This window comes from Pectinophora gossypiella, chromosome 21 (genome assembly GCF_024362695.1).
Source record: "Pectinophora gossypiella chromosome 21, ilPecGoss1.1, whole genome shotgun sequence".
NCBI classification, from domain to species: Eukaryota; Metazoa; Arthropoda; class Insecta; order Lepidoptera; family Gelechiidae; genus Pectinophora; species Pectinophora gossypiella.
This window is the reverse complement of record NC_065424.1, coordinates 2,778,208-2,794,779: the sequence shown is the minus strand read 5'-3', so window position 1 is coordinate 2,794,779 and position 16,572 is coordinate 2,778,208. Positions and strand designations below refer to the sequence as shown.

The following is a 16,572-nucleotide window of genomic DNA, read 5'->3' as shown; positions in this document are numbered from 1 at the left end:
GTTGTTTAAACTTCGCCGAAGAATAATAAACACATGAGATTGTCATGGACCCTGAACGTATTTCTAAAAACTGCTCCATTTAATAGGCTTTTAGAAACATTAAAAAGAAGTACCCTTAATAAGGGCATAAAACTAAGTAATTAGCCCTCAAAGATTGCAAGACAGACAGATTTGAAGGAAAATTTGTCATTCTCATACGATGTAGCTGCTTCTTTCTAACGTTGTTAAAGGTGCTCAAAGACAGATTTTATTTTAGTATCCAATAGTATGAATCACCAACAGTGTTTGGGGATAACTTTTTCCTTGAAATCTATGTACCTTCATTAAAATACGAATACCAAAAGTGACTGCAAGTTTTGTCTTCGGATTGTTGCTATGTCTACCCTGTTAGCGATTATAAGCGTGATTTTTATTTACTTTTAACTGAAAATGTGTCTTTGAGCACCTTCAACAACGTTAGAAAGAAGCAGCTACATTGTATGAGAATGTCAAATTTTCCTTCAAATCTGTCTGTCTTGCAATATTTGAGGTCAAATTACTTAGTTTTTTGCCCGTATTAAGGGTACTTTTTTTGGATGTTTCTAAAAGCCTATTAAATGGAGCAGTTTTAAGAAATACTTTCAGGGTCCATGACAATCTCATGTGTTTATTATTCTTCGACGAAGTTTTAACAACTGTAACAATTTTGGTCGAATTCTCACTTTGACTTCCGATAACTTTTTTTTTTATACTTGATGTGACTTTGATTTATCTTTGATTAAGCGGTACACAGCCTTAGGCATAGTTGTGAAGTAAAATAAAATAATTATTAAGAAAGGGATAGCGACAAAATGATTATTTCTGAAGTAAGATAGAAAATCTAGAAAAAGGTACAAAATGGGTCATATCTCCTAAACCTTAAATAATTGCTGAACATACATGGGGATTGGGGGTGTTTCTGGTAGCTAATGAGCCCCTCTAGCTAATTTTTCATTTTGAACCTGAACTTCTGGGCCACCCTGTATATCGTATATTTATACCCGCCTCAATAATAATATGTTTACAAAAAAGAGAAAATCTGGTACTTATTAGCCATTAATTTCGGGTACTTATTATAGAATACCCATATAAAATTATTATTAGTAACAAAAATGTAATGTAGTGCAATTACAATTAAAATTAATATTAATTTAACCAATAAATGTTTTTAGTGTGCATAATAGCACTATCCACATCCAGTCTCGCCGCAACAGTCTGCAGAAGGTTGTTGGAGCTGCTCCTCACTCGGTGGTTTGTATGTATTTATAATATTATCCACAAAATAACAAAACTGGTGGCAAGCCTACGAAGGTACGCACGACGGAGTTAAATTAGTGACGTTATTTTTATCGGAAATAGTTGTTAATAATAACCCTTGAGTTGACGTGGGAGTCGAGCGGATGACGACGAGGTGCTCAACCTACGAACGCTGTAGTAAACTAATTATCTTATTAACTACAACTACTAAGGTATCTTAAGCCGCTAGGTCCGCTTACCTAGCCTGAAGATTTGACCAGTCCGGTTTTTTACAGAAGCGACTGCCTGTCTGACCTTCCAACCCGTGGGGAAACCAGCCCAATACAGGTCATAGAATTTATTAGTTAAAAGCTGTCGGACTAAGCACTCTTGTTGAACCGCATGGTAACAGCATTACCAGCCCATCATTCACATGGCCAGTTCATCATAGGAGACAGGATGCAATGTCTTTTAAAAATGACATGCTGGAGATGATTAACACCTGCACGCATTCAAGTGTTTCTAGACGTTCTGCAAGTAGCCAGATCAACAGAAAACAATGAATAATAAAATATTATAAAACTGTCACAGCTTTATAGAACAACATATACAAAAACTAAAATAAGACTTACATTTTATAACTTTACAATATGTGTACTTTTGGTATACCTATCTAAATAAATAAATAAAAATAAATATATTCAGTACGATCACACCCAACCCAAATACTTAAGATCGAATGACACGAAACCATAAAATAACCATGGTTAGGTTCATCATCATCAATTTAAGAGCCACGCTCTTGTCGGTGCAGCATTTTCCATGCTACTTTTTTAGGGAAAAATAGGGCAGCGGTTTCCCTCTTGCCTTCCGCCCCGCAGTACTCTGTCTGGCGCAAGTGGGATGGCGCCCAGAGTAGTCCGCCTTTGGTTAGGTTAGGTCGAGAATATAAAAAATACTTAGAGCCCGTCTTGCCAGATTTGTTTCAGGCTGAGTGAAGTAATGTTACGAAGGTCAGTCAGCCAAATAACGTAATAAAATACATAATTTAGTATTTAAAATTAGGTTAAAAGCATAACAACAGCCTACAAGCCCTAATCGATTATAATCGACACGGACTGGTGGACTGATTATAATCAGTGGGTAAATAAGATAGATAGGTACTTACGTACATATTTTCACTGATCGGTAAAATTACATACATAACATAAACAGCCTATATACGTCCCACTGCTGGGCACAGGCCTCCCCTCAATCAACCAGAGGGGGTATGGAGCATACTCCACCACGCTGCTCCAATGCGGGTTGTTTTTACGGCTAAAATTACATGTACTTACTTATATAAATATTGATTTTGATTGAAGTAAATTATATTGCCTGACAAATTATATTATACTTACTATCAAGCAAGTGACTTATCGTCAAAAGATAACACACACCACCGTACTTCATCCTCATAGTTATATCATCATCACTAACTTAAGAGCCACCACGCTCTTGTCGGTGTAGCATTCTCCATGGTACTTTTCTAGGAAATAATAGAGCAGTGGATTCCCTCTTGTCTTTCGCCCCGCAGACACTGTCTGTCGCACTTAATGAAAAGTTGAGAATTAATCTGGCTATGGTCTCTCTTTATGTAATATTTGTAGTTTATGGGCAATACACTATTATTTATTTAAATAAATAAAGAAAAAGATGACTTAAAATCACATACATTGAAACTTACGAAAATCACACTTTAACCATGTCACATTAACTTTTTTGACAAATTAAACCGTACGTCTCATTAAATGTCTAATACGATAGTGCGACAGGGTTTTAAAGTAGGTACATGATATTGCTCATGACTGAACATGTCTAATGCAATTCAAAATACTTTCTCGGCAATTTTAGAACACGTGATATCGCAATTTGGACTACATTTTACCCATTTTGTTACAGTATGATACGACACGTTATTACGGCAATGTAATTCGCGCCGCGCTTGCCGACTGATGAATAAAACATTTTACTTACTTCGTTTTTATACGCCATAATGGTACTTGATTTATTTTCGTCCAAATCGAAAGAAATGTCAGAAACTCAATAATATTTGACATACATAACTTAAACATCCCACAGGCTAGTTACATTTGGAATGGCAGCATGCATCCATGGACAAAAAATATGTTTTTTCTCTGACATACTTAAATATATAATCGAAAACAAACAAAACAAAAACAAAACGAACAAAGTTTGGCTTTGCCAGTCACAGTCGAGCGCAGGAGAAAACAGACTGAGGTATCTGTTGTCGGAAACGACAAGGTGGATATACAGGGTTGTTAGTGACACCGTAACGAATACTGAGGGGGATGATTCAGACCATGATTCTGAGTTAATATCAAGTGGAATTGTCCATCGAAAATTCATTATTTGTTTAGTTTTTTTACATTAAGTATTTTTAATTCTATATTTTTTGAATGGAAAATTCCACTTGATATAATCTCAGAATAATGTGCTGCTAATGTCCATACAAGTAGCCATACAAGTACATATGGGTGTTATTAACGAATACTGAGGGGGATGATTCAGACCATGATTCTGAGTTGATATCAAGTGGATATTTTTTTAATTATTTTCAGTTCCATACTTTTGCGACGGAAAATTCCACTTGATATCAACTCAGAATCATGGTCTGAATCATTCCTCAAAGTTTTCGTTACGATGTCACTAACAACCCTGTATATCCACCTTGTCGTTTCCGACAACAGATACCTCAGTCTGTTCTCTCCTGCGCTCGACTGTGACTGGCAAAGCCAAACTTTGTTCGTTTTGTTTTTGTTTTGTTTGTTTTCGAAAAACGCACAAACTCGCAAGGATCGTTCCAAACCCATATACAGGGTGGCCCAGAAGATCAGGTTCAAAATGAAAAATAAAATAGAGGGGCTCATTAGCTACCAGAAACACCCCCATGTATGTTCAGCAATTATTTACGGTTTAGGAGATATGACCCATTTTGTACCTTTTTCTAGATTTTCTACCTTACTTCAGAAATAATCATTTTGTCGCTATCCCTTTCTTAATAATTATTTTATTTTACTTCACAACTATGCTTAAGGCTGTGTACCGCTCAATTAAAGATAAATCAAAGTCAAATCAAGTATAAAAAAAGAAGTTATCGGAAGTCAAAGTGAGAATTCGACCAAAATTGTTACAGTTGTTAAAACTTCGCCGAAGAATAATAAACACATGAGATTGTCATGGACCCTGAAAGTATTTCTAAAAAGTGCTCCATTTAATAGGCTTTTAGAAACATCCAAAAAAAGTACCCTTAATAAGGGCAAAAAACTAAGTAATTTGACCTCAAATATTGCAAGACAGACACATTTGAAGGAAAATTTGACATTCTCATACAATGTAACTGCTTCTTTCTAACGTTGTTAAAGGTGCTCAAAGACACATTTTCAGTTAAAAGTAAATAAAAATCACGCTTATAATCGCTAACAGGGTAGACATAGCAACATTCCGAAGACAAAACTTGCAGTCAATTTTGGTATTCGTATTTTAATGAAGGTACATAGATTTCAAGGAAAAAGTTATCCTCAAACACTGTTGGTGATTCATACTATTGGATACTAAAATAAAATCTGTCTTTGAGCACCTTTAACAACGTTAGAAAGAAGCAGCTACATTGTATGAGAATGTAAAATTTTCCTTCAAATCTGTCTGTCTTGCAATCTTTGAGGGCTAATTACTTAGTTTTATGCCCTTATTAAGGGTACTTTTTTTGGATGTTTCTAAAAGCCTATTAAATGGAGCACTTTTTAGAAATACTTTCAGGGTCCATGACAATCTCATGTGTTTATTATTCTTCGGCGAAGTTTTAACAACTGTAACAATTTTGGTCGAATTCTCACTTTGACTTCCGATAACTTTTTTTTATACTTGATTTGACTTTGATTTATCTTTGATTGAGCGGTACACAGCCTTAGGCATAGTTGCGAAGTAAAATAAAATAATTATTAAGAAAGGGATAGCGACAAAATGATTATTTCTGAAGTAAGGTAGAAAATCTAGAAAAAGGTACAAAATGGGTCACATCTCCTAAACCGTAAATAATTGCTGAACATACATGGGGGTGTTTCTGGTAGCTAATGAGCCCCTCTATTTTATTTTTCATATTGAACCTGATCTTCTGGGCCACCCTGTATAGCTACACTTTCAACTCGGATGGACAGCTATTCTGCCTCCAATGTGACCGGGTGTTCAAAACAAAGTTTGACACAAGTATAGTCATCATAGAGACAATAAATAAAATAATATTAGATACCTAAATAAATATAAGTGTTTACTTAATAAGCACACACAGGCACAGTACGCACATTTCGTGTAGCTTATCTGAAAATCATTTTCGGTAGCCGAGTAGAATGTGACGTGAGCACGACTACTTGATACTTTTTGGAAATTAAAAATATATGCGTACTTACATGCTTTCACAGAATTTGACCGTAATTCAAAATAAAATAATACAATCGATAACCATGAAAAACAGAAGAGAAGAAATATTTTTTAAGGAGAATTACAGTATTTATCAGAAAACATTTCAACATGAATATCAGAATAAAAGTTAGAGTGTAATATAAATATTATAAATCATGTGGAATAATGTAGGGTGCATTTTTGATCAGGGAATTTCCCGCCGGCATAATAGCTACGGCGTAGCTGCTACGCACCCTACGTCGTAGACAAACTTCAGAGCCGTAGCGAAAACCATTCATATTTGGTAATAGATTAAATAGTTAATCGGTGATTATGAATAATATACTTACTTATCAGATTTATTTGTGATCTTCTTCTTCTATCGTGTGGATTGTGATGAGGATTACCAACCCCATCAACCCTGGTGTCAGGGTTATTACTGAGCCGCCATAGGCCTCCTGACATGACTCATGTAACGACTACGTACTTACATTAGGAAGTAATAACTGGGACCAACGGTTTAACGTCCCTTTCGGAGCACGGATCATCTTACTTTTGGACAATCAGGTGATCAGCCTGTTATGTCCTAACCACACTAGGGATCACAAAGTGTTTTTTTTAATTTGTCCCCACCAGGATTCGAACCCGGGACCTCCGGATCGTGAGCACAACGCTCAACCACTGGACCACGGAGGCCGTTATTTGTGATTTATTTGTGATCATCTTACAATTTAAGAGATATGAAATAGATATATAAGGCGGCCATAATTTAAAAAAAGTACCAACCACAGCTGTGGTGTATTGTATTGTTGCCGGTCGCATGTCATCACACGTTTATTTGTCCAGTCAAGGAAAATGACCGACAGAAAAATAAAATATAACTATTTACTACCGATATGGGTTTTTGGACATGGAATTGAAAAAGGTGAAAGGTACAACGACAAGGGGACACTCTTTCGCCAAAGTTGTTTACACGAGTTTTAGAAGACATATTGAAGACCATGGACTGAAGCGACAGAGGAGTCAACATACTTCTGCTAACTTCGGTCACACTCCGGATACTTCATACAAACAACCTCGTTTTATACAGACACTGCACATTGAAATAATCGTACACGCACATCTGTGTGGGTGTGACGTTTGACACCATACCATTCAAGTTTAAACTATGTTCGAGGGGGGTGAGGTAGATCTAGCTCAGATGCCAGTGGGGAGCGGAGAGTTGCCGTTCTATAGGTAGTATTATTACTTAATTCTATGCCTAGGTTCAGCACGTCAGCGTCATCTGACTCGGCCAATAACTAGTAATAAAAATGATGTGTTTTTTGACGTGACTTATTGTAGATTTGCCGCAAATGGCATGAATTACTTGGCCGAAAAAATAGTAAGTAAGATTGAGTAGTTGTTCTGCCACCAGTACTAATGTTTGATGTATGCTAATGTCTTTGTGTTGACTGTGTCAATGGCTACCCCTACACAATAAATGCCCGCGGTCGTTTAGTACGCAACACTGGTGCTATTGGAACACACGTGGTTTTACGTGTGATAAAGTGTCACAATATATAGTTACTTTGTACTATATTGTAGTTTTAACGTTTTGGATAAAATGGCCAAAGTGAGGCATCCGATGGACCGACGCAAGTCTAGTTTTAATTTAGTGAACAGTCGTCGTTTCCACTTTTTGGACAGGTGCGTTGAAGACATTTCTCCGAATAACAGCCCTCAGCGCTTCCCATTTGTTCGACCAATTCTAAACCTACAATAAATCACGCCAAAAAAATAAGTTAAAAGAGGTTAACTTAGCAGTGTAAGCCAAAAATAATAGCATCAAACAAAAGCCTAGTAAACAATCTCTCTCTTTTCGTGTCGATGGCAAACTAAATAGAATCGGCCCAAAAATTGGCAACAAGTATGGCGCAAACAATAATAAACGAGGTCTCATCCAAATCAAATCAGATCCAACTGACGAATATTATCCAATTTCAAACATACTTACTCGTACTTACATAAATTCACCCCCTCAATACCTAACGTGGTGAGCATCCACAAGCAATCAGGAGACAACCTCCACTCAATTTTTATACCAAGTCATAAGCTGGACGTGACGAATGGTATGGTAACAGGACACCAGTCCATCTTCGCCCATTATGATGCCCTGTGATGTTAGGAAGAACACAAACTGCCTGTCAGTTTAAAATACATAATATTTTTTATTTTCAGGCTCCCTCGTACATAATTACAATTTCAGTGACATTTATTTGACTTCCCCTTGGTCCAGGAGCCGTGAGTCCCGCAGGCGCATCAACCACCCGCCGTCCGCGCAGTACAGCGCGCTGGGCGAGCGCGTGCGCACCTCCACGCCTGCCGCGCTGCAGTGCGCGCTCTTCTGCGGCGGCTCACGCTGCAAGTACGAGCAGAACTACCAGCGAGCCACCGCCATACAGGGGCTTTACTCCGACTGGTAAGACTTAAACATAATATAGTAGTCAGAGGTTCTATTGAATTAAGTACCCACGCCTTACCGAGCTTTCTGGTAGACACTCGTGATAGGTAGTGAGCCGTATCGCTGCTGTATATGGTAACGTATATAGTAAAACTTAAGAGTCAATATACTAACCGATAGATTCACACACGCTGAATCATAGATCATTCTATATCGTATCGTTATAAAATCACAATGCAATGCTGTTGGCCATGTAACCATGTTGAAGATCTATCATCACACAAAATAGACCCTTGTTTGCTTGTGCGGAAATATCCTCGAAACATCTCTAAATTAGACGATTCTCACACCGCGTCGCGGTACGACGCCGCCGGCGAGGCGTTGTTGGTGTGTTAAGGCATCACGGTTCAAAATACAATAAAAGTCAATGCGACCTTGCCGATCGCTTCACGCCAACCGTGTGTCGTGTAAGAATCGCCTTTCTAATAAATCGTAAGTACTTCGTGACAATGGCACATCAGACTTTTTGAATTCTTACTCGCCAAATCGTCATCGTGGCAAATCGATTCAATAACCTAGGAATGTTTTCACAGATTAATTACTGTTCGCCAATTGCTATTAAAATAAACATAATTATATAAAACTTGGATAAGCAACTTTCGCAAAAGCCGGTCTTAGGATGGGGACCACAAAAAAAAAGTTTTCATCTCGAGCTCCTCCGTGCTTCGGAAGGCACGTTAAGCCGCTGGTCCCGGCTGCATTAGCAGTCGTTAATAACCATCAATCCGCACTGGGCCCGCGTGCTGGTTTAAAGCCCGTTCTCCCTATCCATCCATAGGGAAGGCCCGTGCCCCAGCAGTGGGGACGTTAATGGGCTGATGATGATGATGCTGATATAAAACTCGATGCAAACAAAACATTAACTAAGTTAAACAAAACCAAGGAAATTCAGTCAGAAATTAAGTAAGTTCCAGCACTAAAATGACCTAGTTCGTTAAGTGACCTTTGTATTGCGCGCGCTCATTAATAATGGACCTTCAGCCACTGCCTCCCCCGCAGGGCGCCCACGCACGCCGCTCACCACGCCGTCAAAAATGCACGAAGAAAACCCACCAAGTTATGATGAATTTCATAACAAGGACGGAAGAAAAGCTTTAGTCCAGCGCACATAGAGGCGGTACCGCGAACGGACCGGAGCGGAGAGCGAGATTTTATAAGAAAGATGAAACCGCGCCGTAGCTGATAACTGTGTGAACAATTACTAATTACTTTCGCACACAGATTGTTGACAATAATTGCAACAACACTTACTTTAAAACATATTCTGTTTTCGAAATAAATGAGTTGAATTGAACGCGTACAAACTCCCGACGACCCGATTACCCTAGCCATAGAGACAGCCAATCAGCTCGCGACACCAAACACTTCAGGACCCCCGATACCGACCCCGCCGGCGTGGTCGACGATTTCCCTCATTCAGCGCTTATCGCTATCGACCCACTAGGGTCGATTAATTCTTTCAAATATTTTTCCTCTCAGACGACGCCCTGAGCCGAGGTTCGCGCCCAACTGGGCTCCCTCAGGCCTGTTGTCTTAAACGTTGTACCGGGTGAGAGCCTTCAGCGCTCCCCATTTGTCCGGCCAAGTAGTTAATGCCATCTGCGGCAAATCTACAATAAGTCACGTCAAAAAATAATTAACGTATGCATTTTAATCCGGGTCTATTGTGAGGTTTTGTGAACAAAAATTATAAAAAAATGCACTTACGAAGTTTTCACTACTTACCTATAAGCCGTATGTTGGTCCGGTATGACCCAGATACCGACCCCGGCGTAGTCGATCTTTTCCTCTTTGAGTGCTTATTCTCCACGAAGGAAGGAAAAAAACGCGTACAAATTCAAATTACAATAAAATCACCGGGGCGCAACGCTTTTAACGCAACCGAGCTAAAGAGTGGTTGTTCGAAAATTCCAATATACTTACTGATGGACTTAAATTAACCAATGAACTTATAGCACTTGAAAAAAAATCTATTGAATTTATCTTCCCGCAGAATACGCTCCGCACTAAGTACCTCTTTTTAAGATACCTACTTAGAAATGCTAGTGCCCAGCGAGAGGTGAGAAGTCCATAGGCTGTTTATGTTACTGACATGTAAAAGACATGGAACGATATGGTACAGCTAACTTTGCTCTTCTCTGCCAATGTCTTTTCATCACTAGTTTAAACAAATTGTCTAAATAATTTTGATATGTTTGAAATTATAATACCTATCCTGCAATTTCCTGCCTTCCCCCACATGCCGTGACACCCACACACCCTTCTTATACCCACACTTGACGCGGCGCGCGACGAGACGTGCGAATGTCAAGTGAATAAATTAACAACCTCACAGAAACTATTTGCATGACTTTACACTTTTTTAATGGCAAGGAAAAACATTTTTTGCGTTTACAACACTCATAATTTAAGCAGTTTATTATGCCTACTTGCTAGTGGGGTAGGTAAGTCTGTGACGGCGTTTCAAACATCACAAAACTAGGTAAATACACAACAGAATTATAAAGCAAAGAAAATTACTGTAGGTACTTCTGTAAAGATGTAATGTACCTAAAGTGGCATTTATAATATTTTAATCCTGTATAGCAACTCTGTACCTACTTATGAAAAAAAAATACTATTCGTAACTGACTAATTAAATCATCCAACACCGAAGCAGTAACTCAACTTAGGGAATATTCAATTGCACTATACGTGTTGTGTTAATGAGTGACTATACAAGCTACGTTTCCAAAAACTTATAGATGGCGCTGTACAGAGTAGCCTTCGTTTAACCGTCTAATTTCATAGATAACAGACATATGTATCTTTTATCTTCCCACGCACAACAAATCCACCCATTATTATTGTAAGTAATAAAAATAAAAAGAAGCAATATAGATAGCAACATAATTCTAAACCATATGTGATCCAAATACGAAGCAACAATTCTTTTTATACATGCCTCTGCTACTTATTACATCATACTTTTGAATAGATATGTAAGTACCCGAGCAATGATAAAATGGGTAATTTAATTATCACGTTAAATCTGTACAACGCCATCTTTATTTTTAATGCGGAACGTAGCCTGTTAAGTCCCTTACTATAATATTTAATGTGAATTACAGCAAATAGAAAATTATAAAGCTTGCAATTACAATGAAATATTAATTAATAAACGCGGATTCGGAGCGGTTAACGCGCTCGGTCTGCAATTGTTGAAGTTAAGCAACTTTCGCAAAGGCCGGTCATAGGATGGGTGACCACAAAAAAAAAGTTTTCATCTCGAGCTCCTCCGTGCTTCGGAAGGCACGTTAAGCCGTTGGTCCCGGCTGCATTAGCAGTCGTTAATAACCACCAATTCTCACTGGGCCCGCGTGGTGGTTTAAGGCCCGATCTCCCTATCCATGCCCGTGCCCGGCAGTGGGGACGTTAATGGGCTGGTGATGATGATGATTAATAAACGCTAGAACCGGAACCGGAATGCGCATTACGTACGTCGTTATTAGTAGCGTAAAGCGTTTAACAAGTTTCATACTAACTACGCACACACATAAACATACACCCGTAATCCCTAACAGGGTTGACAGAGCCGCTGACAATAATTTATGTCGTTTTGTCGATTGGTGCTAATATGTGAACCCAAATAAATCACGTCGTTCTGTCAAAATACGAACAAAATCACGTGACACGCATTTTAGGGAAATAGACAAACTTATTGATTTCGACAAAATCTATTTGAATCGATCGATAATTTATATGGTTGCACATGTTATCCCTGCTGAACGGACTGCACGAGTTCCGCGCCACTGGTTTCCGAATTAATACCATCAATTATATCAACGGCCAATAGACGCAGCGAATGCTATATACGCGGATAAACGTCGCACGGCTATTGGTCGAAGCCCTCGATGTAATCCGCGACATGCAGAACCCGTGCCATTTTTAGTCCTGCTGCGACGAAATATAATAAAAGTAGGTAATAAATAAGTCAATGACGTCGGTATTATTTTAATACTAAGATACGTAAGTACATATAATAATTTATAAGACGGTTAATAATATATTACACAATTATCGCGATAGAGTGTTCCAATTACACTCAAGTACTTAGTTTTAATATTATTATGCCTGCTAACTAGGTAACACACGCAACTTGTACTATTGCGTGTCTGAAGCGTGTTTGTTTACTCCATCCCGGAACATATAGGTAGATTTAAAAAATAAACCAATAATTAACTGGCCATTATTATGCCCCAACAGGCTCAGGAACCGATGAAAGAAGTACCTGGATTCATTTGAGACAGAGTGGAAAGAGATTGTTTAGGATATGAAGTGGAACTTCATGAATAAACGCTTTAGGCAAAAGGTACAAGTCACGCTAGATAAAAAAAAATATAAAAAAATATATTATTTTATCACGAAACAGAAGCCTGGGTCTACATAGTCGCGAAATATAGAGACGATCTCCGGAAACATATAAATAATAGGCTACTTGACAACTAGTCCAAAATGAAGACGTGGCCTAAAGGTCTATGTAACCAGGCCAAAAAATAAAAAAAAATGACAACCTAGTCAAATGAGATACTTTTTAGGAAACGTCAAAACGAAATTTCTCTTTGTAGTTTGTATGGAAATACTGGCCTGTGACGTCATCAATAAAAGCGGTCAAACGTCGTATTCATTGTTACTTCATTTATAAATAAAAATCGAAAATAAGTCGAAAAGTGAAATAAGAATGATTTTAGATCATCATAGACTGGCTTCTATTTCTAGATTAGCATTGTATAATTTATCTTTGAACCCAGTCAAATGCCCAATAATAAAAATTATTGTAAACTCGTCTTGAGAATTTTTTCTCTACACCAGCAATATAAATTGTCTAGCTGAAGCAATACTTATATGTGATTTGCTTTATTTAAATATATCTAGGTAGTTGTGCTGTTTTATGATTGCCGCATAGCGATATTATATTGTATCCTTGAGTGTAAGGCCGAGGCGACATATTTAACCATGAAAAAATTAACATTCGTGAAGACAAAATCACGTTATTTCCATTCCACGTATGTTTACTGACAAAAAGAACATAATAATATTACACGCTGCTTATAATCCCGTTTTTTTGTGACGTGACTTATTGTAGATTTGCCGCAGATGGCATTAACTACTTGGCCGGAGAAATGGGGAGCGCTGAAGATTCTCACCTTGTACAACGTTTAAGACAATAGGCCTGAGGGTGCCCAGTTGGGCGCGAACCTCGGCTCAGGGCGTCGTCTGAGAGGAAAAATATTTGAGAGAATTAATCGACCCTAGCGGGCCGATAGCGGTAAGCGCTGATTGAGAAAAATCGTCAACCACGCCGTCGGGGTCGGTATCAGGGTCCTTTATCATCCCGGGAACTACCACATTTGACGCAAAAGTTGACTAGTTATGGTTTGTCTAGCGTGATGAGAAATTGTTGTAAGTTAATTAATGTTTCTTTAACGCCAAAACAAAAGAGACTTGAGGCCTATGTCGGCCACCCTTCAATTGATATCAGGAGCGTGCGCTTATATTCGCAAGTGGAAACATACTTCAACAAGAAAACGCTTTCACAAATATAAATACATTACTTCGTGTAAACTTCGGACGTTCTTCCGAGATTTCAACGTCGGTCCGCGGCCCAGGCAGGGTTGCCAGACATAAGCATAACATCAATCGTTAGACCCTCAACTGCCGTTACTTTGTTCAGCTTCTAAATGCTATTAAATCTGATAAAAAGAATTATTATTTTAAAATAGGACAGAAAATTAGACACAAATAGACACGGGATTCGATAAAAACTCGGAGCTTTCCCGGATTGACAACCCTGGCCCAGACAAAGAATACGTAACATTACCAACCCCAAGTGGCGGCGTAAGGGGTACTACATACATCGTGGCGTGACTTCCGTCGCCCAGCCGCTCATTATGTTAATTCTTACGTTTCATTCCCCGCAAACCCAATTTCTTTGTACTGCAGTCTCTTAACATTGCACATGACACCACTGCATTGCATACAAATTAAAAATAAAAGCTACTTCATTTAAATGTTGGTCAATTTTCTTTGTTAGGTTGTATTTTCAGCAATTTAAAAATGGATTCACTGCGAATCACTCCGACATTTCCACTATTAGAAGAAAAAAACCTTTAGCCCTAAACATACTTTTACACCGTATATAAATTTAGAACATTTTAGTCTTGATTTAGTACTAATAATGCGTTTCGGAGGTTAGAGACTTAACATGTAGGTATTCAGCGGTGAAGGAAAACATTGTGAGGAAACCCACATTCCGGAGAAATGCATTTTCGGAGGTATGTGACTTAACTTGTATTGGACTGGTTTTCTCTTCGCGGGTTGGAAGGTCAGACAGGCAGTCGCTTCTGCAAAAAACTGGACGTTTCAAATCTTGTGAAAATGGGATAACGCTATGTTGATGATGACTATGTTTTATAACACGATGATACATCTCTAGCCTTCATATCTACTCTTGAAAAAAAAATTGTGATTGTTATCAGCGTCATGTACTTAGTTAATTCGCATTGACTACAAACATGTAATGCTCATAACCATAACAATCACACATAATAAAATAACAAGTGCATTTAAGTTGTTGACAACATCTAAGTCATATTAAGTACTTACCTACATACCTACAGACACAATGTTTCAATGGAAAAGTCTGTTAAAACACACAAAGGCAAAAACACACGTTGGCTCAACACCGTCACGACATCGTGAATAATCCAACATTCTTGATAGAATTCTTTATTACCCTCAACACATGACTAGTTAATAATGTTGTTGTTACTGAGTGAGTAGCTATTCCACTTTTTATTATGACACCTAGGTAACTATCGCAGTATAGTAACCTAGGTGTCGATTAGAAAAGAGCCTCCAGCCGGGTCTGCATGACAACCGCGCCGTGAATTGTATTGAGCGCTTCGACCAATAAACGATACGAATGCTATCTACGTAGATGGACGTCAAACGGCTATTGGTCGAAGGCCTCGATATAATTTGCGCCGCGCGCGGTTACCGTGCAGAGCCTACAGCCGGGCTAACTGCGCAACGTAATAAAATTATCGACCGATTCAAAAGTTTTATCGAATTCGATAAATTTGTTTGTTTGTGATTTTGTTCATATTTTGACAGCACAACATGACTTATTTGGGTTAAATTATTAGCACTAATCGACAAAACGACATAATTATATCGTCAGAATTGATAAAATGACCGTGATAAAAACAATCCTAAATTATTCCAACACGATGGCAAGGATCCGTCATTCATGATCGTCTTAATGGAGTATATTCTACTATACTTTCCGTTTCAATAGAACCATCAAAAACCATACCTCATCTGATACTCTACATATCTTCCTATTACACCCATAAGACAGAGGCAGAGGGTGGGAGAGGGTGGTAGGGCTGGCAGAGGAAGACCTAGAAGAACTTACATTGACCAAATTGGAGATGTCCTTAGAAAAGGTTTAGTACGATCTATTCTGAACCGGCGTGCGTGTATGAAGCGATTGATGAATGTGGATGAAGCAAGAGAAGTGTGTCAGGATCGAAGCAGATGGAATTCTATAGCCTCTGCTTACCCCGGTAGGAAATAGGCGAGAGTTTATGTATGTACCACCCTTAAGTCCATCACATAGTGAATGCCACCCGAGGTAAATCGAATATATCTCTTGTGACAAAACCTACTATAATTTGGTTCAAATAACAAACAAACTTTCCCCATAACGTCTTCACTAGGAAACCATCGAACAATCTGCCTTTCACATGACATACCTAGTTCATGAGACATTAAGGATCCTTCCTCACGACGCGATTGAATATAGCGTCGATGTGCTAGTTTAGGTAAAGTTACTAGTATTATTTTAATTTAATAAAAAACCACAACGTGCGTGTATATTTTAATGTTGTAAATGTATATGTGTGTCGTAGATATTACCTAAATAAACTTTTTTTTTAACGTACTTATGTAAGTACATGTAAATTTTTTGACTATTTGTTATAACAAGTGTAACATATTTTTTCATCCATTTAGATGTTCATTTACAGACATGTCTTAACATATTTTTTGACGTGACTTATTGTACCTGACCGGGACCTTGACTTGGCCTTGATTGTATTGTGCCTTTTTTTGTTGTGACTTGTTGTTAGAGGGAAACCACTGCCCTATTTTTCCTTAAAAAATTAGCATGGAAAATGCTGCACCGACAAGAGCGTGGCTCTTAAATTGATGATGATGACTTATTGTAGATTTGCCGCAAAATGCCTTAACTACTTGGCTGGATAAATGTGGAGCTCCTAGGGGTTTTACCCAAAGCATGTTTTGACAATCTA

The 16,572-nt window shown here is 38.3% G+C and overlaps 1 protein-coding gene and 1 long non-coding RNA gene across 5 annotated transcripts in view; one reads left to right on the top strand and one right to left on the bottom strand.

Moving 5' to 3' along the window:
• Positions 1 to 16,572, top strand: part of LOC126376536 (protein tyrosine phosphatase domain-containing protein 1-like) — a 39,681-nt gene that overhangs the window by 11,127 nt on the left and 11,982 nt on the right. For 2 of the 4 annotated variants that reach the window (XM_050023995.1, XM_050023994.1), the window contains exon 2: positions 7,991 to 8,173. In XM_050023995.1, coding sequence (XP_049879952.1) covers positions 7,991 to 8,173 — 183 coding nt within the window. Of the gene's footprint in view, positions 1 to 7,231; positions 7,402 to 7,990; positions 8,174 to 16,066; positions 16,084 to 16,572 lie in introns of those variants that run through there. The other 2 variants (XM_050023996.1, XM_050023997.1) reach the window with 2 other exon arrangements.
• On the bottom strand, positions 313 to 5,409 carry LOC126376778 (uncharacterized). Its single transcript, XR_007567760.1, has 2 exons — positions 5,344 to 5,409; positions 313 to 896 (listed from the first exon to the last, which is right to left on the bottom strand). It is a non-coding gene; the product is annotated as an uncharacterized LOC126376778 (long non-coding RNA).